Source organism: Haematobia irritans, chromosome 4 (assembly GCF_050003625.1).
Source record: "Haematobia irritans isolate KBUSLIRL chromosome 4, ASM5000362v1, whole genome shotgun sequence".
Lineage (NCBI taxonomy): Eukaryota > Metazoa > Arthropoda > Insecta > Diptera > Muscidae > Haematobia > Haematobia irritans.
This window is the reverse complement of record NC_134400.1, coordinates 164,952,870-164,969,078: the sequence shown is the minus strand read 5'-3', so window position 1 is coordinate 164,969,078 and position 16,209 is coordinate 164,952,870. Positions and strand designations below refer to the sequence as shown.

Here is a 16,209-nt window from a genome sequence, read left to right as displayed (position 1 = left end):
CAAGTTCAGTTCTTCCATTTTTGGCAACAAAAAGTTTGTTAGCATCGAACGATAGCGATCGCCATTCACCGTAACGTTGCGTCCAACAGCATCTTTGAAAAAATACGGTCCAATGATTCCACCAGCGTACAAACCACACCAAACAGTGCATTTTTCGGGATGCATGGGCAGTTCTTGAACGGCTTCTGGTTGCTCTTCACTCCAAATGCGGCAATTTTGCTTATTTACGTAGCCATTCAACCAGAAATGAGCCTCATCGCTGAACAAAATTTGTCGATAAAAAAGCGGATTTTCTGCCAACTTTTCTAGGGCCCATTCACTGAAAATTCGACGTTGTGGCAGATCGTAAGTCTATTCATGATGAAATGTCAAAGCATACTGAGCATCTTTCTCTTTGACACCATGTCTGAAATCCCACGTGATCTGTCAAATACTAATGCATGAAAATCCTAACCTCAAAAGAATCACCCTATATATATATATATATATATATATATATATATATATATATATATATATATATATATATATATATATATATATATATATATATATATATATATATATATATATATATATATATATATATATATATATATATATATATATATATATATATATATATATATATATATATATATTCTGGGTCGTGGTGAAATTCTGAGTCGATCTAAGCATGTTCGTCCGTCCGTCCCTCCGTCTGTTGAAATCATGCTAACTTCCGAACGAAACAAGCTATCGACTTCAACCTTGGCACAAGTAGTTGTTATTGATGTAGGTCGGATGGTATTGCAAATGGGCCATATCGGTCCACTTCTACGTATAGCCTCCATATAAACGGACCCCCCAGATTTGGCTTGCGGAGCCTATAAGAGTAGCAAAATTTATCCGATCCGGTTGACATTTGGTACGTGGTGTTAGTATATGGTCTCTAACAACCATGCAAAAATTGGTCCATATCGGTTCATAATTATATATAGCCCCCATATAAACCGATCCCCAGATTTGGTTTGCGGATCCTCTAAGAGAAGCAAATTTCATCCGATCCGGCTGAAATGTGGTACATGGTATTAGTATATGGTCTCTAACAACCATGCAAAAATTGGTCCACATCGGTCCATAATTATATATAGCCCCCATATAAACCGTTCCCGAAATTTGATCTCCGGAGCCTCTTGGAGGAGCAAAATTCATCCGATCCGGTTGAAATTGGGTACGTGGTGTTAGCATATGGTCTCTAACAACTATACAAGAATTGGTCCACATCGGTCCATAATTATATATAGCTCCCATATAAATCGATCCCCAGATTTGAACTCCGGAACCTCTTGGAGGAGCAAAATTCATCCGATTTGGTTGAAATTTGGTACATGGTGTAAGTATATGGTCTCTAACAACCATACCAAAATTGGTTCATATCGGTCCATAATTATATATAGCCCCCATATAAACCGTTCCCCAGATTTGATCTCCGGAGCCTCTTGGAGGAGCAAAATTCATACGATCCGGTTGAAATTTGCAACGTGGTGTTAGTATATGGCCGCTAACAACCATACCAAAATTGGTCCATATCGCTCTATGTTATATATAGCCGATCCCCAATCACACAAAAATTGGTCCATATCGGTTCATAATCATCGTTGCCACTCGAGCCAAAAATAATCTACCAAAATTTTATTTTTATAGAAAATTTTGTCAAAATGTTATTTTTATAGAAAATTTTGTTAAAATTTTATTTCTATAGAAAATTTTGTCAAAATGTTATTTCTATAGAAAATTTTGTCAAAATTTTATTTCTATAGAAACTTTAAACTTAATTATATACGTATTTAATCGGCCGTTTTTGGTTTAATATATACCACGTATGGACTATGTGGTATATATTACGGTGTTAGGAAGTTTTAAGATACCTTGCCATCAGCAAGTTTTACCACAACCCAAGTAATTCGATTGTGGATGACAGTCTTCAGTAGAAGTTTCTACGCAATCCATGGTGGAGGGTACATAAATCTTGTCTACTTTGTGATCCAATGTTGTGTATAAATACATTCATTGATATATGGTCGATATAAGCTTCCAACATATATATTTTTTGAGTATATGGAAATGGGTGTATATACCTCTGTAAAATAAATATATGTGCAAAAATTTTTTAATTTTTCTTTTGGACGAAAATAACGGTACTTCACTGTTTTGTTTTTAACGATGTTTATCATCCTTTACACGCACAAAAAAAAACATGTTTGGACATGGTTGCCGCATCCATTTAATGCTTATTTAGAGTATGTAGTTGTCCCGAAAACCATGTATTTTGTCTTTGTAAAAATAATTTTCGAGCGGAGAAAAATATATGTTGGCAATAAGCATTTAAATGGTTCTCAAATGCCGCAAACATGTTCTATTATTTAAATGATAGAATTTGAAACCATTATATGGTCAGGAAAATCATGTACCTGACCATTCAATTTTTTTTTTACTTTTTTGCCGAGAAAAAGTATTTTTATAGTTTACGTATAGACATGTCTACAACCATTACATGGCCATAAAGACCATGTACATTGTTTTCGTGACCATTTAATTTTTTAATTTTTTGCAGCGACAAGAATTTTATAAAAACATTGAGCAGGTACACACGATTTTCATTTTGCGCGTCAGTCGTGTGTTGATTGTTTCTTGGAATGGACGGAGAATATGGAATTATTGTGTTTTGTGTTAATTTATTTATTCAGAAATGGCACGTGGTTTTATGTGAATACAAAAAAGAAAGTGTAATTGAAAAAAATTTACCTGGTTTTTGTTCTGCATTTTGATATATGGTATAATTTATTTTTATTTGCAGTTACATGATGTCTGCGTTTGTACATTTGATGGGCACGAAGTAAATATGGAATGATTACTTATTGTTGAAATTGAACCAAACTAGAGTGTGTAAAAATATGTGATGTTTGTGTGCACGACATTATAAATACAAATAAACAATGAATTAGTTTATATATAAATAAAAACAAATAAACAAAGTTGATTTTGTGTTTTCTTTTCTCAAGTGGCGTCCTTTTTTCGACGAAGAAAAAGTTTTTTCATAAAAATCAAAAGATTTTAGGTTGTGACCATGTTCTTTTAACTAGAAGATAAACATTTTTGACGAATAACATAACATTTTAGATCGTGACCATTGTCTTTTAATGGAAACAAAATTCTTTATCAATATAATAACATTTTAGATGAGGACAATAGTATTTTTCTTAGAACCCTGTTCACTGAGCCAACATGGTTGCAGGTTAAAATGTTACATGGTCGCCGCAAAAATAGCTGCTATCATATTATTTTGCTCTTCGAATATGATTGTGACAATCATGTTTCTTCTCTGCGTGTATGCTATGATTATCATTAGCGATTTTGTTGCTAGACACCAATTCGATGTACCGTTATATGAAATTTGTAATGAAAGTTAGAAGTTCAATAGCAAATAGTTTTATGTGCATTGTACATCATTTAAAATTTTTTCGCTGAAGAGTGCATAGGCTCATTACAGTTTCGTTGCGAATAATAACTACAGATTGTGGGTGAGTTACAGCGGTCTATAGCCCCCTAGCTACAAATTAATGGACTGAAGTGATAGGTTCAATTAATGTTTTATTTTATAAAAATAAATAAAAATCAGACTACAGCTTAACTAGACAGTTAATTTATAATAAAGCAACTAAAAGTAGTTCCACACTTTTTCCCAGCAAAAAAATTGAGAGTTGTTATAAAGGCACAACTTTAAAAGCACTTCCAAAAATGTCCCCACAAAGAAGTTAATTATTTTAAATACACAGGAAGTGTTTTAATTCAATTTGTTATAACTCGTTTATTCTTTACATTTTTAATAGGTATTTTTTGTTTCAAATAGTTTAAAAAATTAAGAATTAATAAAATGATACAAATTATTTAAATTATGTCAACAAAATGCTAATTCCATTCTAGAAAAATTGCGAATTTTTGAAAATATTTTAAGCCAAATGTTCCCATTTCCCATTAGTTATTTGGGAAAATATCACAAAATTTTTTAATTCACATTCAAAACTCTGAATTCGGATCACACCTTATGAAGTGGATCAAATTCAGTGCAACGGTTGTTGAAATGGTGGGCATCCGTCCTATGACATGTCCATCTTAAATTCATCGCTTCTGCGCCAATGTTGCACCACTTCCGAACACAAAAAGAACAGTTTCACTACTTTTTTGGCGATTCTGTTTTTGCAGCGTTTGTCATTCCGGGTGTAACACATCGAAATATCGATTTCCGACTATATAAAGTATATTTATTCTTGCTCACACACAAAAAAAAAATTTCTGATTCAATCACGAAATTAATTGACCCAATTAATTTTTTAATTGAAATGTCTTCAATCACGAAAATGATAGTATCAATCACAGTTTTAATTGGGCATAGAAAAAATTCTTGATTAAAAAATTAATTGATTTCATTACCAAATTTCAATTAATTTTTTAATTGATTCAATTAAAAATTTAATTGATATTGATTGCAAAACTCAATTAATTTAGTAATAAAAACAAGGTAACTATTTTCAATTACATTCTGAATTGGCTTAGAAATTTTATTTGGATTAACAATTGATTGTTTGAAAAAAATTTTAATTAAAAATTTAAAAAAAAAAATGTTCATCACTTTTTTAATTGACTTAGTCTTCCGAATTTGATTAAAAGTTAATTGTATCAATTAACTTTTTAATTAAAAATTTTAAAATTTTCAATCATTGGCTTAATTAACTTAATGTTTCTATCTTGATTAAAAAGTTAATTGTACCAATTAATTTATTAATTGAACAAAATTTCAACTTCAATTAACTTTTTAATTGGAAATATTTTGGTGATATTTTTTTCTGTGCAGGGAGAAATTCTATGACGATATAAGCATGTCCGTCTGTCTGTCTGTTGTAATCACGGCACAGCCTTCAATAATACCGCTATCGTCCTGAAATTTCGGCACAGATTCGTTGTTTGTTTGCAGGCCGGTCGAGTTCGAAGATGGGCTATATCGGTCCAAGTTTTGATATAGTCCCCATATAAACCGACTTCCCGATTTGGGGTCTTGGGCTTATAAAAACCGTAGTTTTTGTCCAATTTGCCTGAAATTGGAAATCTAGAGGTATTTTAGGACCATAGAGAGGTGTGTCAAAAATGGTGAGTATAGGTCCATGTTTTGGTATAGCCCCCATATAGACCGATCTCCCGATTTTGCTTCATGGACGTCTAGAAACTGTATTTTCTATCCGATTTGCCTCAAATTGGAAATCTAGTGGTATTTTGGGATCAAAATGGTCCGTATCGGTCCATGTTTTGGTATAGTCCCCATATACAGTCGACTCCGCTTTAGCGCAATGCGCTTTACTGAAAAACCTCGGATAACTGAAATCGATCGCATTCCCCAGTTGTTTTTTCTGTCCATTTCATTTAAATTAACTGAAAAAATTGGATTACTGAAAAGTTTTTTGTGTTCAAATGAGTTTCGTCACATTAGTATGACTTCGCTTTACTGAAAATGCCACATTCTCGCTATTGAGAGAGAGTACATTTTCTTCTCCGTATTGAGAACGCTTTATTTCAAGTGAAGATGGCACTTTCAAAACAGTTTAAATCACTCTGTAAATAAAATCAACTGAAAGGTAAAATTGTAGATGGCACACACACGGAATCAAACACCTTGTTTTTATTATTTTATGTACATAGCATTGGTCATAAGTTCGGTTAACTGAAATTGAGTGGATTTTTTTCCAGTTATACGGAGTCCGCTTTACTGAAACTTTTTCAGTTATCCGAAGTTCGCATTACTGGAAGTTTTTTTCAGTTATCCGTAGTCCGCTTTAGCAAAAACTTCGGATAACTGAAATTAAATGGCTGCATTTTTAACGTTTCAGTAAAGCGGAGTCGACTGTAGACCGATCTCCCGATATTGCTTCTTGGGCGTCTAGAAACTGTATTTTCTATCCGATTTGCCTGAAATAGAAAATCTGGAGGTATTTTGGGACCATAAAGAGGTGTGTCGAAAATGGTCCGTATCGGTCCATGTTTTGGTATAGCCGCCATATAGACCTAAGTCCTGAACCGTCGTTATTATACGATTTGCACAAAAATGAAAATATACTGGAATTTTAGACCCTGAAAATCTGTATCGCATTTATTTTTACCGGTCCATTTGGTAAGGTATCGATGTAGACTGATTTAACTTCTTGAGGGTACACCCAAAAAAAAAAAAAAATATATTTTCCTCTGGAATGAAATTTTAGACAAACGAAATTCCCCTTTCGTACAAAGTATTTTCGTTTAGAGCAAACTAATCCGAATTTTTGATAAGCGATTCAACGATTGTCTCTAAACTTTGTGTCAAAAGAAAACTTTGCATGTCTAAAATTTCTTTTCTCAGAAATGAAAACTCTTCTTTCAGTGTATAGCAGGCGCACTGATCATGAAAATTGCTTGAAACTGAAAGTAAAATTTTCGGATTTTACTCTCCGTAGTCATTTAAATAATGGCGAAAAAATCTACTGATTTAAGATTTCAAATCAAGGCTTTATAATCATTTACACGATATGTTTATGATTTCTCTAAAACTCAAACAAAATTGGTTCTTATAAATCCAGAATCTGATCTAGTCTTCATAGGTACAATCTTTAAATTTATCTTCGGGCAGCGTACTGGTTGAACTGATTTGCTTTGGAGAATATTTGTTATCAAACCCTCTGAAATTTTATATATTAGAGTATAGAGTAAACTATTATATTTGATTCATGGTGGTGGGTATTTAAGATTCGGCCCGGCCGAACTTACTGCGGTATATACTTGTTTCAATTAAAACAACTAAAACTCTGACTAAACGAAATAATAAAGGTGCTTTAGTTAATAAACTAAACATACATTTAAAGGGTGATACGGTCAAAATTTGGTCAATATAAACTTGACGTATTTCTTTCAATTTTGCATTTAAAAAACCTGAACACCCCTCATTGTGAAGGTGTGTGTGTGTAGAATGTTGCTCCTATTTTGATTTTGGAATTCACTCTTCAGTTGTCAAAATGCCGTACAAGCAAGAAGAGCAGCGTATCAAAATTTTGCTCGCGCATCGCGAAAATCCGAGCTACTCGCACGCAAAGCCGGCAAAATCGCTAAAAGTTGCCAAATCAACCGTTACAAATGTAATTAAAGTGTTTGGGGAACGTTTGTCGACAGTCAGGAAGTCAGGATCGGGGGGAAATCGAAAACCGGAAGCCGCTGAGACGACAAAGAAAGTTGCCGGTGGTTTCAAGCGAAACCCTAACCTGTCTCTCCGAGATGCCGCAAATAAGCTGGGTGTATCGTCTACAACCGTGCATCGAGCCAAAAAACGAACCGGACTATCGACTTACAAGAAGGTAGTGACTCCAAATCGCGATGATAAACAAAATACGACGGCCAAAGCGCGATCCCGGAGGCTGTACACGACGATGATGACGAAGTTTGACTGCGTGGTAATGGACGACGAAACCTACGTCAAAGCCGACTACAATCAGCTTCAGGCACAGGAGTTTTATACGGCAAAAGGAAGGGGAAAGGTAGCAGATATTTTCAAGCACATAAAACTGTCAAAGTTCGCAAAGAAATATCTGGTTTGGCAAGCCATCTGTACCTGTGGCTTGAAAAGCAGCATTTTCATAGCTTCCGGGACTGTCAACCAAGAAATTTACGTGAAAGAGTGTTTGAATAAATGTCTGCTGCCTTTCCTGAAGAAACACGGTTGTTCCGTTCTGTTTTGGCCGGATTTGGCATCTTGCCATTACGGTAAAAAGGCCATGGAGTGGTACGCCGCCAACAACGTGCAGGTGGTTTCCAAGGATAAGAACCCTCCCAACACGCCAGAGCTCCGCCCAATTGAGAAATACTGGGCTATTGTCAAGCGGAACCTAAAGAAGACCAAAAAACTGCTAAGGACGAGCAGCAGTTCAAGGCAAACTGGCTTTCAGCGGCGAAGAAGGTGGACAAGGTGGCTGTAAAAATCTGATGGCAGGTGTCAAGCGTGAGGCCCGGCAATTCTGATTTGAAAAAGCGAAAGCCTAACTGAATATTTTTCCTGAATTTTATACTAATTGAACTTGAAAAAGAAATTTATTTTGATTTTTTAAATAAACGATTTCACCGATTTACACGCGTTTTCCCTTGACCAAATTTTGACCGTATCACCCTTTAGGAACTTAAATCATAAGTTCAACCACAGTGTTATGTCAGAAATATCAGACTTCAAACATTTACATATAATAATTCACTTATATAAAAATAAAACTATTTATTGCAATCGGCTACTGCTACCATGAAAGTCTTTAGCGGAACATTGTGCGGTTGTATTTACTGGTTTAATATTCTATAAAGCAATGCAAAATCGTAAATACACTCTCAAAAAAAATCGCTTCTTTAACATATGTTGCAAACATATTTTGCAGGAAGCACATATATTATTGGATACTGCCGAAACATTAATATGTTTGTTTTATGTGAACATATTATATGTTTGGAAGCATTTTGAGCCCAAAAATATTATATGCTTGGAAGAATTTTCCCCAAAGACGATTGTGCTCATTCCCTAACATACTCGTAATTTTCACTTCCACGAAATTTTTTAGTTCTTGGCACCTTTTTCTGTAATACAAATAATGTTGGAGAAATTATTCACTTTTATACATTGTTTAATTTTTCCTTTCGCCTGCACGGAGAATCGAACCGAGGACCATACAGTTTGTAAGCCAACACACTATCCACTGGGCTACGTAGCTGTTATAGTCACCAGTAGATAATTATCGTTATAAGTTACATTTATATAGCATAGTTTTCAGCGCCCACGAGCCCATGCAAACATAACATTATTTAACATAAACATACATTTGTTTGCCACGTTTAGCATGTCTGCCTTGCATGCAAAGGGTCGTGGGTTTCATCGCTGCTCCGACCGAACACTTTTTTTAATTTAACTTTAAAACTTTAAAATTTGGAAGGAATTCAAAAACTCTAACAAAAGAAGAACGTGGAGTCGAGTATAAACATACATAAATAATTTTATAATATAAACATAAATTTATTTGAGCGTGAACAGTTTTTTACTAGCATTTAACACCATCGCTCTAAAATGCCTTTTATTTTTCTTTAATAATTCATTTAAAAAAAATAAACTTTTTAAATTGTTTTAGCTGCAAAACTCGAACTTAATGTCCGCTTTTATATTTGAAGGTGTCCGTCAACTCCTCGTGGACTACTTATTAATAAAGAGGAACTAAACTTTGTTTTTATACATTTTACTGTGTAATTTTTCACTACTTCCTCCTTATTTCATTTTACTGTCCCAACTCTAAAAAGAGTATAGTGCCCTTTCGCTATTTTTATGAAGACCTCTGATTTCTTTTAACGAACCAAGAAAAAACTTGTGCCCATAATGCCAAAATGATAAACAAAACGCATGTCCACACATACAAAAAATTCTGCTCTCAAGGCGATAACATATGCTGTTTGTTTTTCAAATGACTATTCTCTTTGTTCCGAATGTCTATTCTCTTTATTCAAATTAAATAATATTTAGACTTAAGCATATCAAATTTTTGGCCTTATCATAAAACAGTTTTCCAAAACAACATACAAGAGGTTTCACAGAAATTGTTCTCTATTGATTCTTTTGCTGTGTTATGTTGATATCTTTCGTCAACTCTCCCGGTTTCCATCTCTATTTCTTTCTCTATACTCTCTCTGTCGCTTTGAATAAAATATCACAACATATGAATGTTTAGCCGAAATTTGTAAATTTATATATGTTTGCATTCACACATATGATTTTTATGAAACATTCATGCCCCAAACATAATATATTCTTACATATTAATATAGATGTCCCAAACATTTAGTATTAGTTTAGGAACATTACATGTTTGCACTTTAATATATTGTGTTTTAAAATTGTGCCCGAAACACATTTTGTTTATGTCGGAACATATGAAAAACATATTTTTCTAACAGTGTAGGTTTTCAAATTCTGTGGGGGGGGCTAACATTTTTCTGTGGGGTCTAAGCCCCCTCCCCAGAGGCCTTCCTACGCTTATGGACTTATAGCTAAATTATAATTTTGCACATATAAATATTTTCTATGACTAAAAATTTAAGTATCTATTTTCTGTCAAAGCAAACGTTAAGTAAAGATTTAGTTTATGTATTTTAGTAACGTACAACAGTGTAAATAAAATAAGAAACATTTTTTTTCAATAAAAGTTCTTTATGAGACTAGAACATAAATTTACACGTTGCACATACAATTTTTTACGGGGGGTATATACGAGTTTACAGGATTTTGTTTTTCTTTTTGTGATTTTTCAATTTGTATTGCACTTACCTGAGAATCTTTAAGGCCCAAACGTTCGGCCAGTTTCTTACGATCCGGTTTACTGATATATTTCTGCTGTTGAAACCGTTTTTCCAAACCTTTACGCTGTGAGTCTGCAATGTCAAAAGGTGGTGAACCGCAAATTTCATCCACACAAGAAAAAAACCAAAAGAAATCAATTAAAATTAATTACTGGAAAATAAAGTTCATTCAAGTCAGTAGAAAGAGTTTGGGAGCAGCATACAAACGATAACGATAAAATTCCATTTATCCTCATAATCCAATAAAATGCAGTTCAACTGCACTTGCTTGAATTCAGGTTTGTACGATGGTTTGTTTATGCTCGTAAGTTTGTATGCTTGTCCTAAACCACAACAATAAATTAAAAGATTTCTCTGAGTGCGTGTGTGTGTGTGGTCACAGGCCATAACTGCATCAGCAGTAGCAGGAGCACCATTACTTACCCGAGAATACAGCACGACGCATCATACCCCTACGGGGTTTGCCACGTGTTGAATGTGCCCAGGGAAAACCTTGTCCAGGAGGCAGAGGAAATACTTGTGCACCAACTGTAAATGAAGTGAAAAAATGCGTGGGAAATTTTCTATTAAATGAATGGCAAGAGAATGAATGGAGCAATTTACAAATACTGTAGGGAGATAGTGAGATGTACGTCACCTAGAGTTAGAGTTAGACCATAATTCAATTTCATATTCATGCATAGAATGGGAATATGGTTTATGCAGTTGCATTTAATTGTTGCCCATTCACTACATCACATAATTGAAGTAGGGATGTCAATGCAAAACGTTTAGATATATAAGAATAGAGAAAATTAGCATAAAAACTTTTATTGGAGCGGGAAATGTGTTCAATTAGAAAATTCATTAATACAACAAAAAAAAAATGAATTGTACGCTGACAAAAATATTTACATGATATTAAAGATTACGCAACCGTTATTTTAGGATGCGCAATTTACAAATTATTAAGGAGAAAATTCTTTGAAATAATGAAATTTTAATAAAAATAAATTTTATTTTTATACCCTCCACCACAGGATGGTGGGGGGTATATAACCTTGTCATTCCATTTGTAACACATCGAAATATTGCCCATAAAGTATATATATTCTGGATCGTGGTGAAATTCTGAATCGATCTAAGCATGTCCGTCCGTCCGTCTATTGAAATCATGCTAACTTCCTAACGAAACAAGCTATCGACTTGAAACTTGGCACAAGTAGTTGTTATTGATGTAGTTCGGATGGTATTGCAAATGAGCCATATCGGTTAATTTTTACGTATAGCACCACCGTGGTGTAATGGTTAGCATGCCCGCCTTGCATACACAAGATCGTGGGTTCGATTCCTACTTTGACCGAACACCAAAAGGTTTTTCAGCGGTGGATTATCCCACCTCAGTAATGCTGGTGACATTTCTGAGGGTTTCAAAGATTCTCTGAGTGGTTTCACTGCAATGTGGAACGCCGTTCGGACTCGGCTATAAAAAGGAGGTCCCTTGTCATTGAGCTTAACATGGAATCGGGCAGTTTTCAGTGATAAGAGAGAAGTTCACCAATGTGGTATCACAATGGACTGAATAGTATAAGTGAGTCTGATACATCGGGCTGCCATCTAACCTAACCTAACCTAACCTACGTATATCACCAATATAAACGGATCCCCAGATTTGGTATGCGGAGTCTCTAAGAGAAGCATATTTCATCCGATCTAGCTGAAATTAGGTACATGCTGTTAGTATATGGTCTCTAACAACCATGCAAAAATTGGTCCACATCGGTCCATAATTATATATAGCTCCCATATAAACCGATCCCCAGATTTGACCTCCTGAGCCTCTTGGAGGAGCAAAGTTCATCCGATCCTGTTGAAATTTGGTACATTTCGCTACACTGAAAAAAAACATGCCCTGTTCCAAAGATTTTGTCTTTACTTTAAAAATTTTGGTATTGATTCCGAGACAAAGAAGCGCAGAATACAAGTAAGGATACTTTTAAGACACAATTATCTTTTAAATTTGGGTTTTGTGTACTTGCTTCTAGGAAGCACATTTTAATTTTTCGTTTTTTCAGCTGTTTTTCTTCATATGTTATCTCAAAGTCCTTTAAAACGGAGTTAACGACAACTTTATTTTCCAAATTCAGACTCAACTTCCAGTAGAAGTTATGCTATGTTTTAAGTAAAAACGTCTTTAAAATAAAGTGCTGAAAAACGTGTCCTATATTTGAACGATTTTTTGCTTTGTAGTCAAGATGCAAAAAGACAACGAATTTAAAGACAATTTCATTAATTTTAAAGAACTTTTCTGAATTATTAAAGTCAAGTTGACCTTAGCCCAAAATTTTTTTCTTTCATTTTATGATAGCCATTTTGAAGTCAAAGCACTTAATTATAAGGACAATACGACTTCATTGAAAAGTTTATCGACTTTTGGACAAGGAAAAAAACTTTATATTAGAGAAATGCATCTTTTATGCTAAGCAAAATTTGCATTCGTATTTTAAAGACATGAAATCTTTGACCTCACGACAATATTTTTGTCAGTGTAGTGTATGGCCGATAACATAACATTGGGAGCCACCGTGGTACAATGGTTAGCATGCCCGCCTTGCATACACAAGGTCGTGGGTTCGATTCCTGCTTCGACCGAACACCAAAAAGTTTTTCAGCGGTGGATTATCCCACCTCAGTAATGCTGGTGACATTTCTGAGGGTTTTCCAAGCTTCTCTAAGTGGTTTCACTGCAATGTGGAACGCCGTTCGGACTCGGCTATAAAAAGGAGGTCCCTTGTCATTGAGCTTAACATGGAATCGGGCAGCACTCAGTGATAAGAGAGAAGTTCACCAATGTGGTATCACAATGGACTGAATAGTCTAAGTGAGCCTGATACATGGGGCTGCCACCTAACCTAACCTAACCATGGCCGATAACAACCATGCCCAAATTGGTCCGTATCGATCTTTATTCTATATAGCCCCAAATAAACCGATCCTCAATCACAGAAAAATCACGATTGCCACTCGAGCCAAAAATAATCTACCAAAATTTTATTGTCACAGAAAATTTTGTCAAAATTGTATTTTTCTATAGAAAATTTTGTCAAAATTTTATATTTCTATAGAAAATTTTGTCAAAATTTTATATTTCTATAGAAAATTTTGTCAAAATTTTATTTTTATAGAAAATTTATGGTGATATGGTTGATAAGGTAACGCAAAATGTTCCTACAGCGAAGCGGCCCGGGTTACGCTAGTGTGTAATAATTTTTCTTTTAATTTTTCGAAAAATATTTATTTATCTCAAAATTAAAAAAATGAGCTCTACGTGGAAAATTTTCTTTATGATTGAGGTTACCTTAGTTGGGTACCCTCAATCATAAAGAATATCGTCCACGTATAGATTTAGTTGAAAAAAATATGTTTTGTCTTTCTTTGCTTATTAATCTCACATGGCAACCCTAATGCAAATGCAGTGCAATGCAATGCCAAGCAGTGCATATGAGAATGGTGTTGTTGTGGCTGACAACAATTAGAGCATTCACGCATATTATAATACTCCAACTCTGCTCTCTCTCCCTCTCTCTTTCTAAACTCAGACAAAGAGGCTTTCACATGCTAAAACATATCCGGCATATGTTTTAGTGTAAGCGTGAATGTGTGTGTCAAAGGATTCTCTAATTTAATCACACCTAAGTACTCACCACTCATATAGGGATTGCGACAATGTGCCAACAATGAATGCAAGTGAGGATGTTGCAAACTATGTGGCAGGAATGGTGTTGGTCTACTGGGCAGGGGTTTGGCTATAACGGCTTGTGGATGTTGTGGTTGTTGTTGACCATGTATGGGAGGACCTATGCCCCCACCACTACCACCACCATCCGGACCGGAATTATGCAAAGGCATTGTCTGTTTTTCTTGACCCACAACCATTGCTCCAGGCATTAGATGTCTTCGATTGTTATCCTCAGATTCTGGATGAGTTTGACTATTACTATTGCTGCTGGTGTTATTATCCTTGTCATTTGGACCATTGTTGGCCAAAGTGTTGGCGGATGATGTGTTGCCATTGTTACAGTTGTTGTTGTTATTACTGCTGGTATTTGTGCTGATACTGTTTGTGGTGCAGGTGGAATGATTGTCACTATCACTAAACGTGCTGCCAGGTGATGACGATGATGTGGTTTGCGGTTGACAACTATTGCTTATGCCATTGTTGTGTTGTTGTTGCTGGTGGTGGTGTTGTTGTTGTTGCTGATGGTGTTGCGTCAGAAATGCTGGATGTGGAAAATGCGGATGATGTATGAAATTTTGTTGTAAATAAGGCCAGATATTTTGTGGTTGCATAAATTCTGTAAGAAAAAAACAAAGCGATAAAACCAATTAGAGGATATTTGTGAGATGTGTTTTTTTCAACAATATGAAATAATAAAAATTGATTTTATATGTTAGATTCTTTCAACGCAAAAATCACGAATGACAAGTGGAAACGAAGTAATACTGAGAACGCCAAAAGGGGTTAATTAGATTATAGTTTTCCGGGGAAATGCAAAATAGTTTCGTATTTTGATAATTCGGTGCCCTCATTCCAGAGTACGCTAAGTCGACTAAGCATGTTTTGATGGAGTTTGCTTATTCAGTTTAATGTGAATTACATCCTGTCAGAAGTTCGAATTTATTGAACACTTCTATCAAAAGTTATGGTTAATATTGTACTTAGCCTGTAACTAAATTTTTAAAAGATGTCTAATCCAAAAAGGCCAAAAAAGAGGTCATTTTTAGCCATGTTCTATTATCACTATTTTGAGATCGTACATACTAAAAAAATCTATAATAAATATGATTTTAAGACCGAAAAAGGGGAATTTGTATCTTATACGGTTTTTGATAAATCCAAAAAAAAACTTTGAACTTGTTTCCTGTTAAATTCACTTGTTATACCCTCCACCATAGGATGGGGGTCTATTAACTTCGTCATTCCGTTTGTAACACATCGAAATATTGCTCTAAGACCCCATAAAGTATATGTAGTGTTCTGAGCCGTGGTGAAATTCTGAGTCGATCTAAGCATGTCTGTCCGTCCGTCTGTTGAAATCACGCTAACTTCCGAACGAAACATGCTATCGACTGGAACTTGGCACAAGTAGTTGTTATTGATGTGGGTCGGATGGTATTGCAAATGGGCCATATTGTACCACTTTCACGTATAGCCCCCATGTAAACCGACCCCCAGATTTGGCTTGCGGAACCTCTACGAAAAGCATATTTCATCCGATCTGGCTGAAATTTGGTACATGGTGTTGGTATATGGTCTCTAACAACCATGCAAAAATTGGTTCACATCGGTCCATAATTATATATAGCCCCCATATAAACCGATCCCCAGATTTGGCTTGCGGAGCCTCAAAGAGAAGCAAATTTCATCCGATCCGGCTGAAATGTGGTATATGGTCTCTAACAACCAAAATTGGTCCTCATCGGTCCACAATTATATATAGCCCCCATATAAACCGACCGAACACCAAAAACTTTTTCAGCGGTGGATTATCCCACCTCAGTAATGCTGGTGACATTTCTGAGGGTTTCAAAGCTTCTCTAAGTGGTTTCACTGCAATGTGGAACACCGTTTGGACTCGGCTATAAAAAGGAGGTCCCTTGTCATTGAGCTTAACATGGAATCGGGCAGCACTCAGTGATAAGAGAAAAGTTCACCAATGTGGTATCACAATGGACAGAATAGTCTAAGTGCGCCTGATACATCGGGCTGCCACCTAACCTAAGCTATAAACCGAT

The 16,209-nt window shown here is 35.2% G+C and overlaps 1 protein-coding gene across 1 annotated transcript in view; it reads right to left on the bottom strand.

Moving 5' to 3' along the window:
• The window catches only part of Dbx (homeobox protein Dbx), an 87,342-nt gene that overhangs the window by 46,232 nt on the left and 24,901 nt on the right, over positions 1-16,209 (bottom strand). Inside the window, exons 2-4 of the mRNA XM_075305199.1 lie at positions 14,118-14,768; positions 10,858-10,962; positions 10,403-10,506 (exon numbers count right to left, since the gene is read on the bottom strand). Coding sequence (XP_075161314.1) covers positions 10,403-10,506; positions 10,858-10,962; positions 14,118-14,768 — 860 coding nt within the window. The remainder of the gene's footprint in view (positions 1-10,402; positions 10,507-10,857; positions 10,963-14,117; positions 14,769-16,209) is intronic.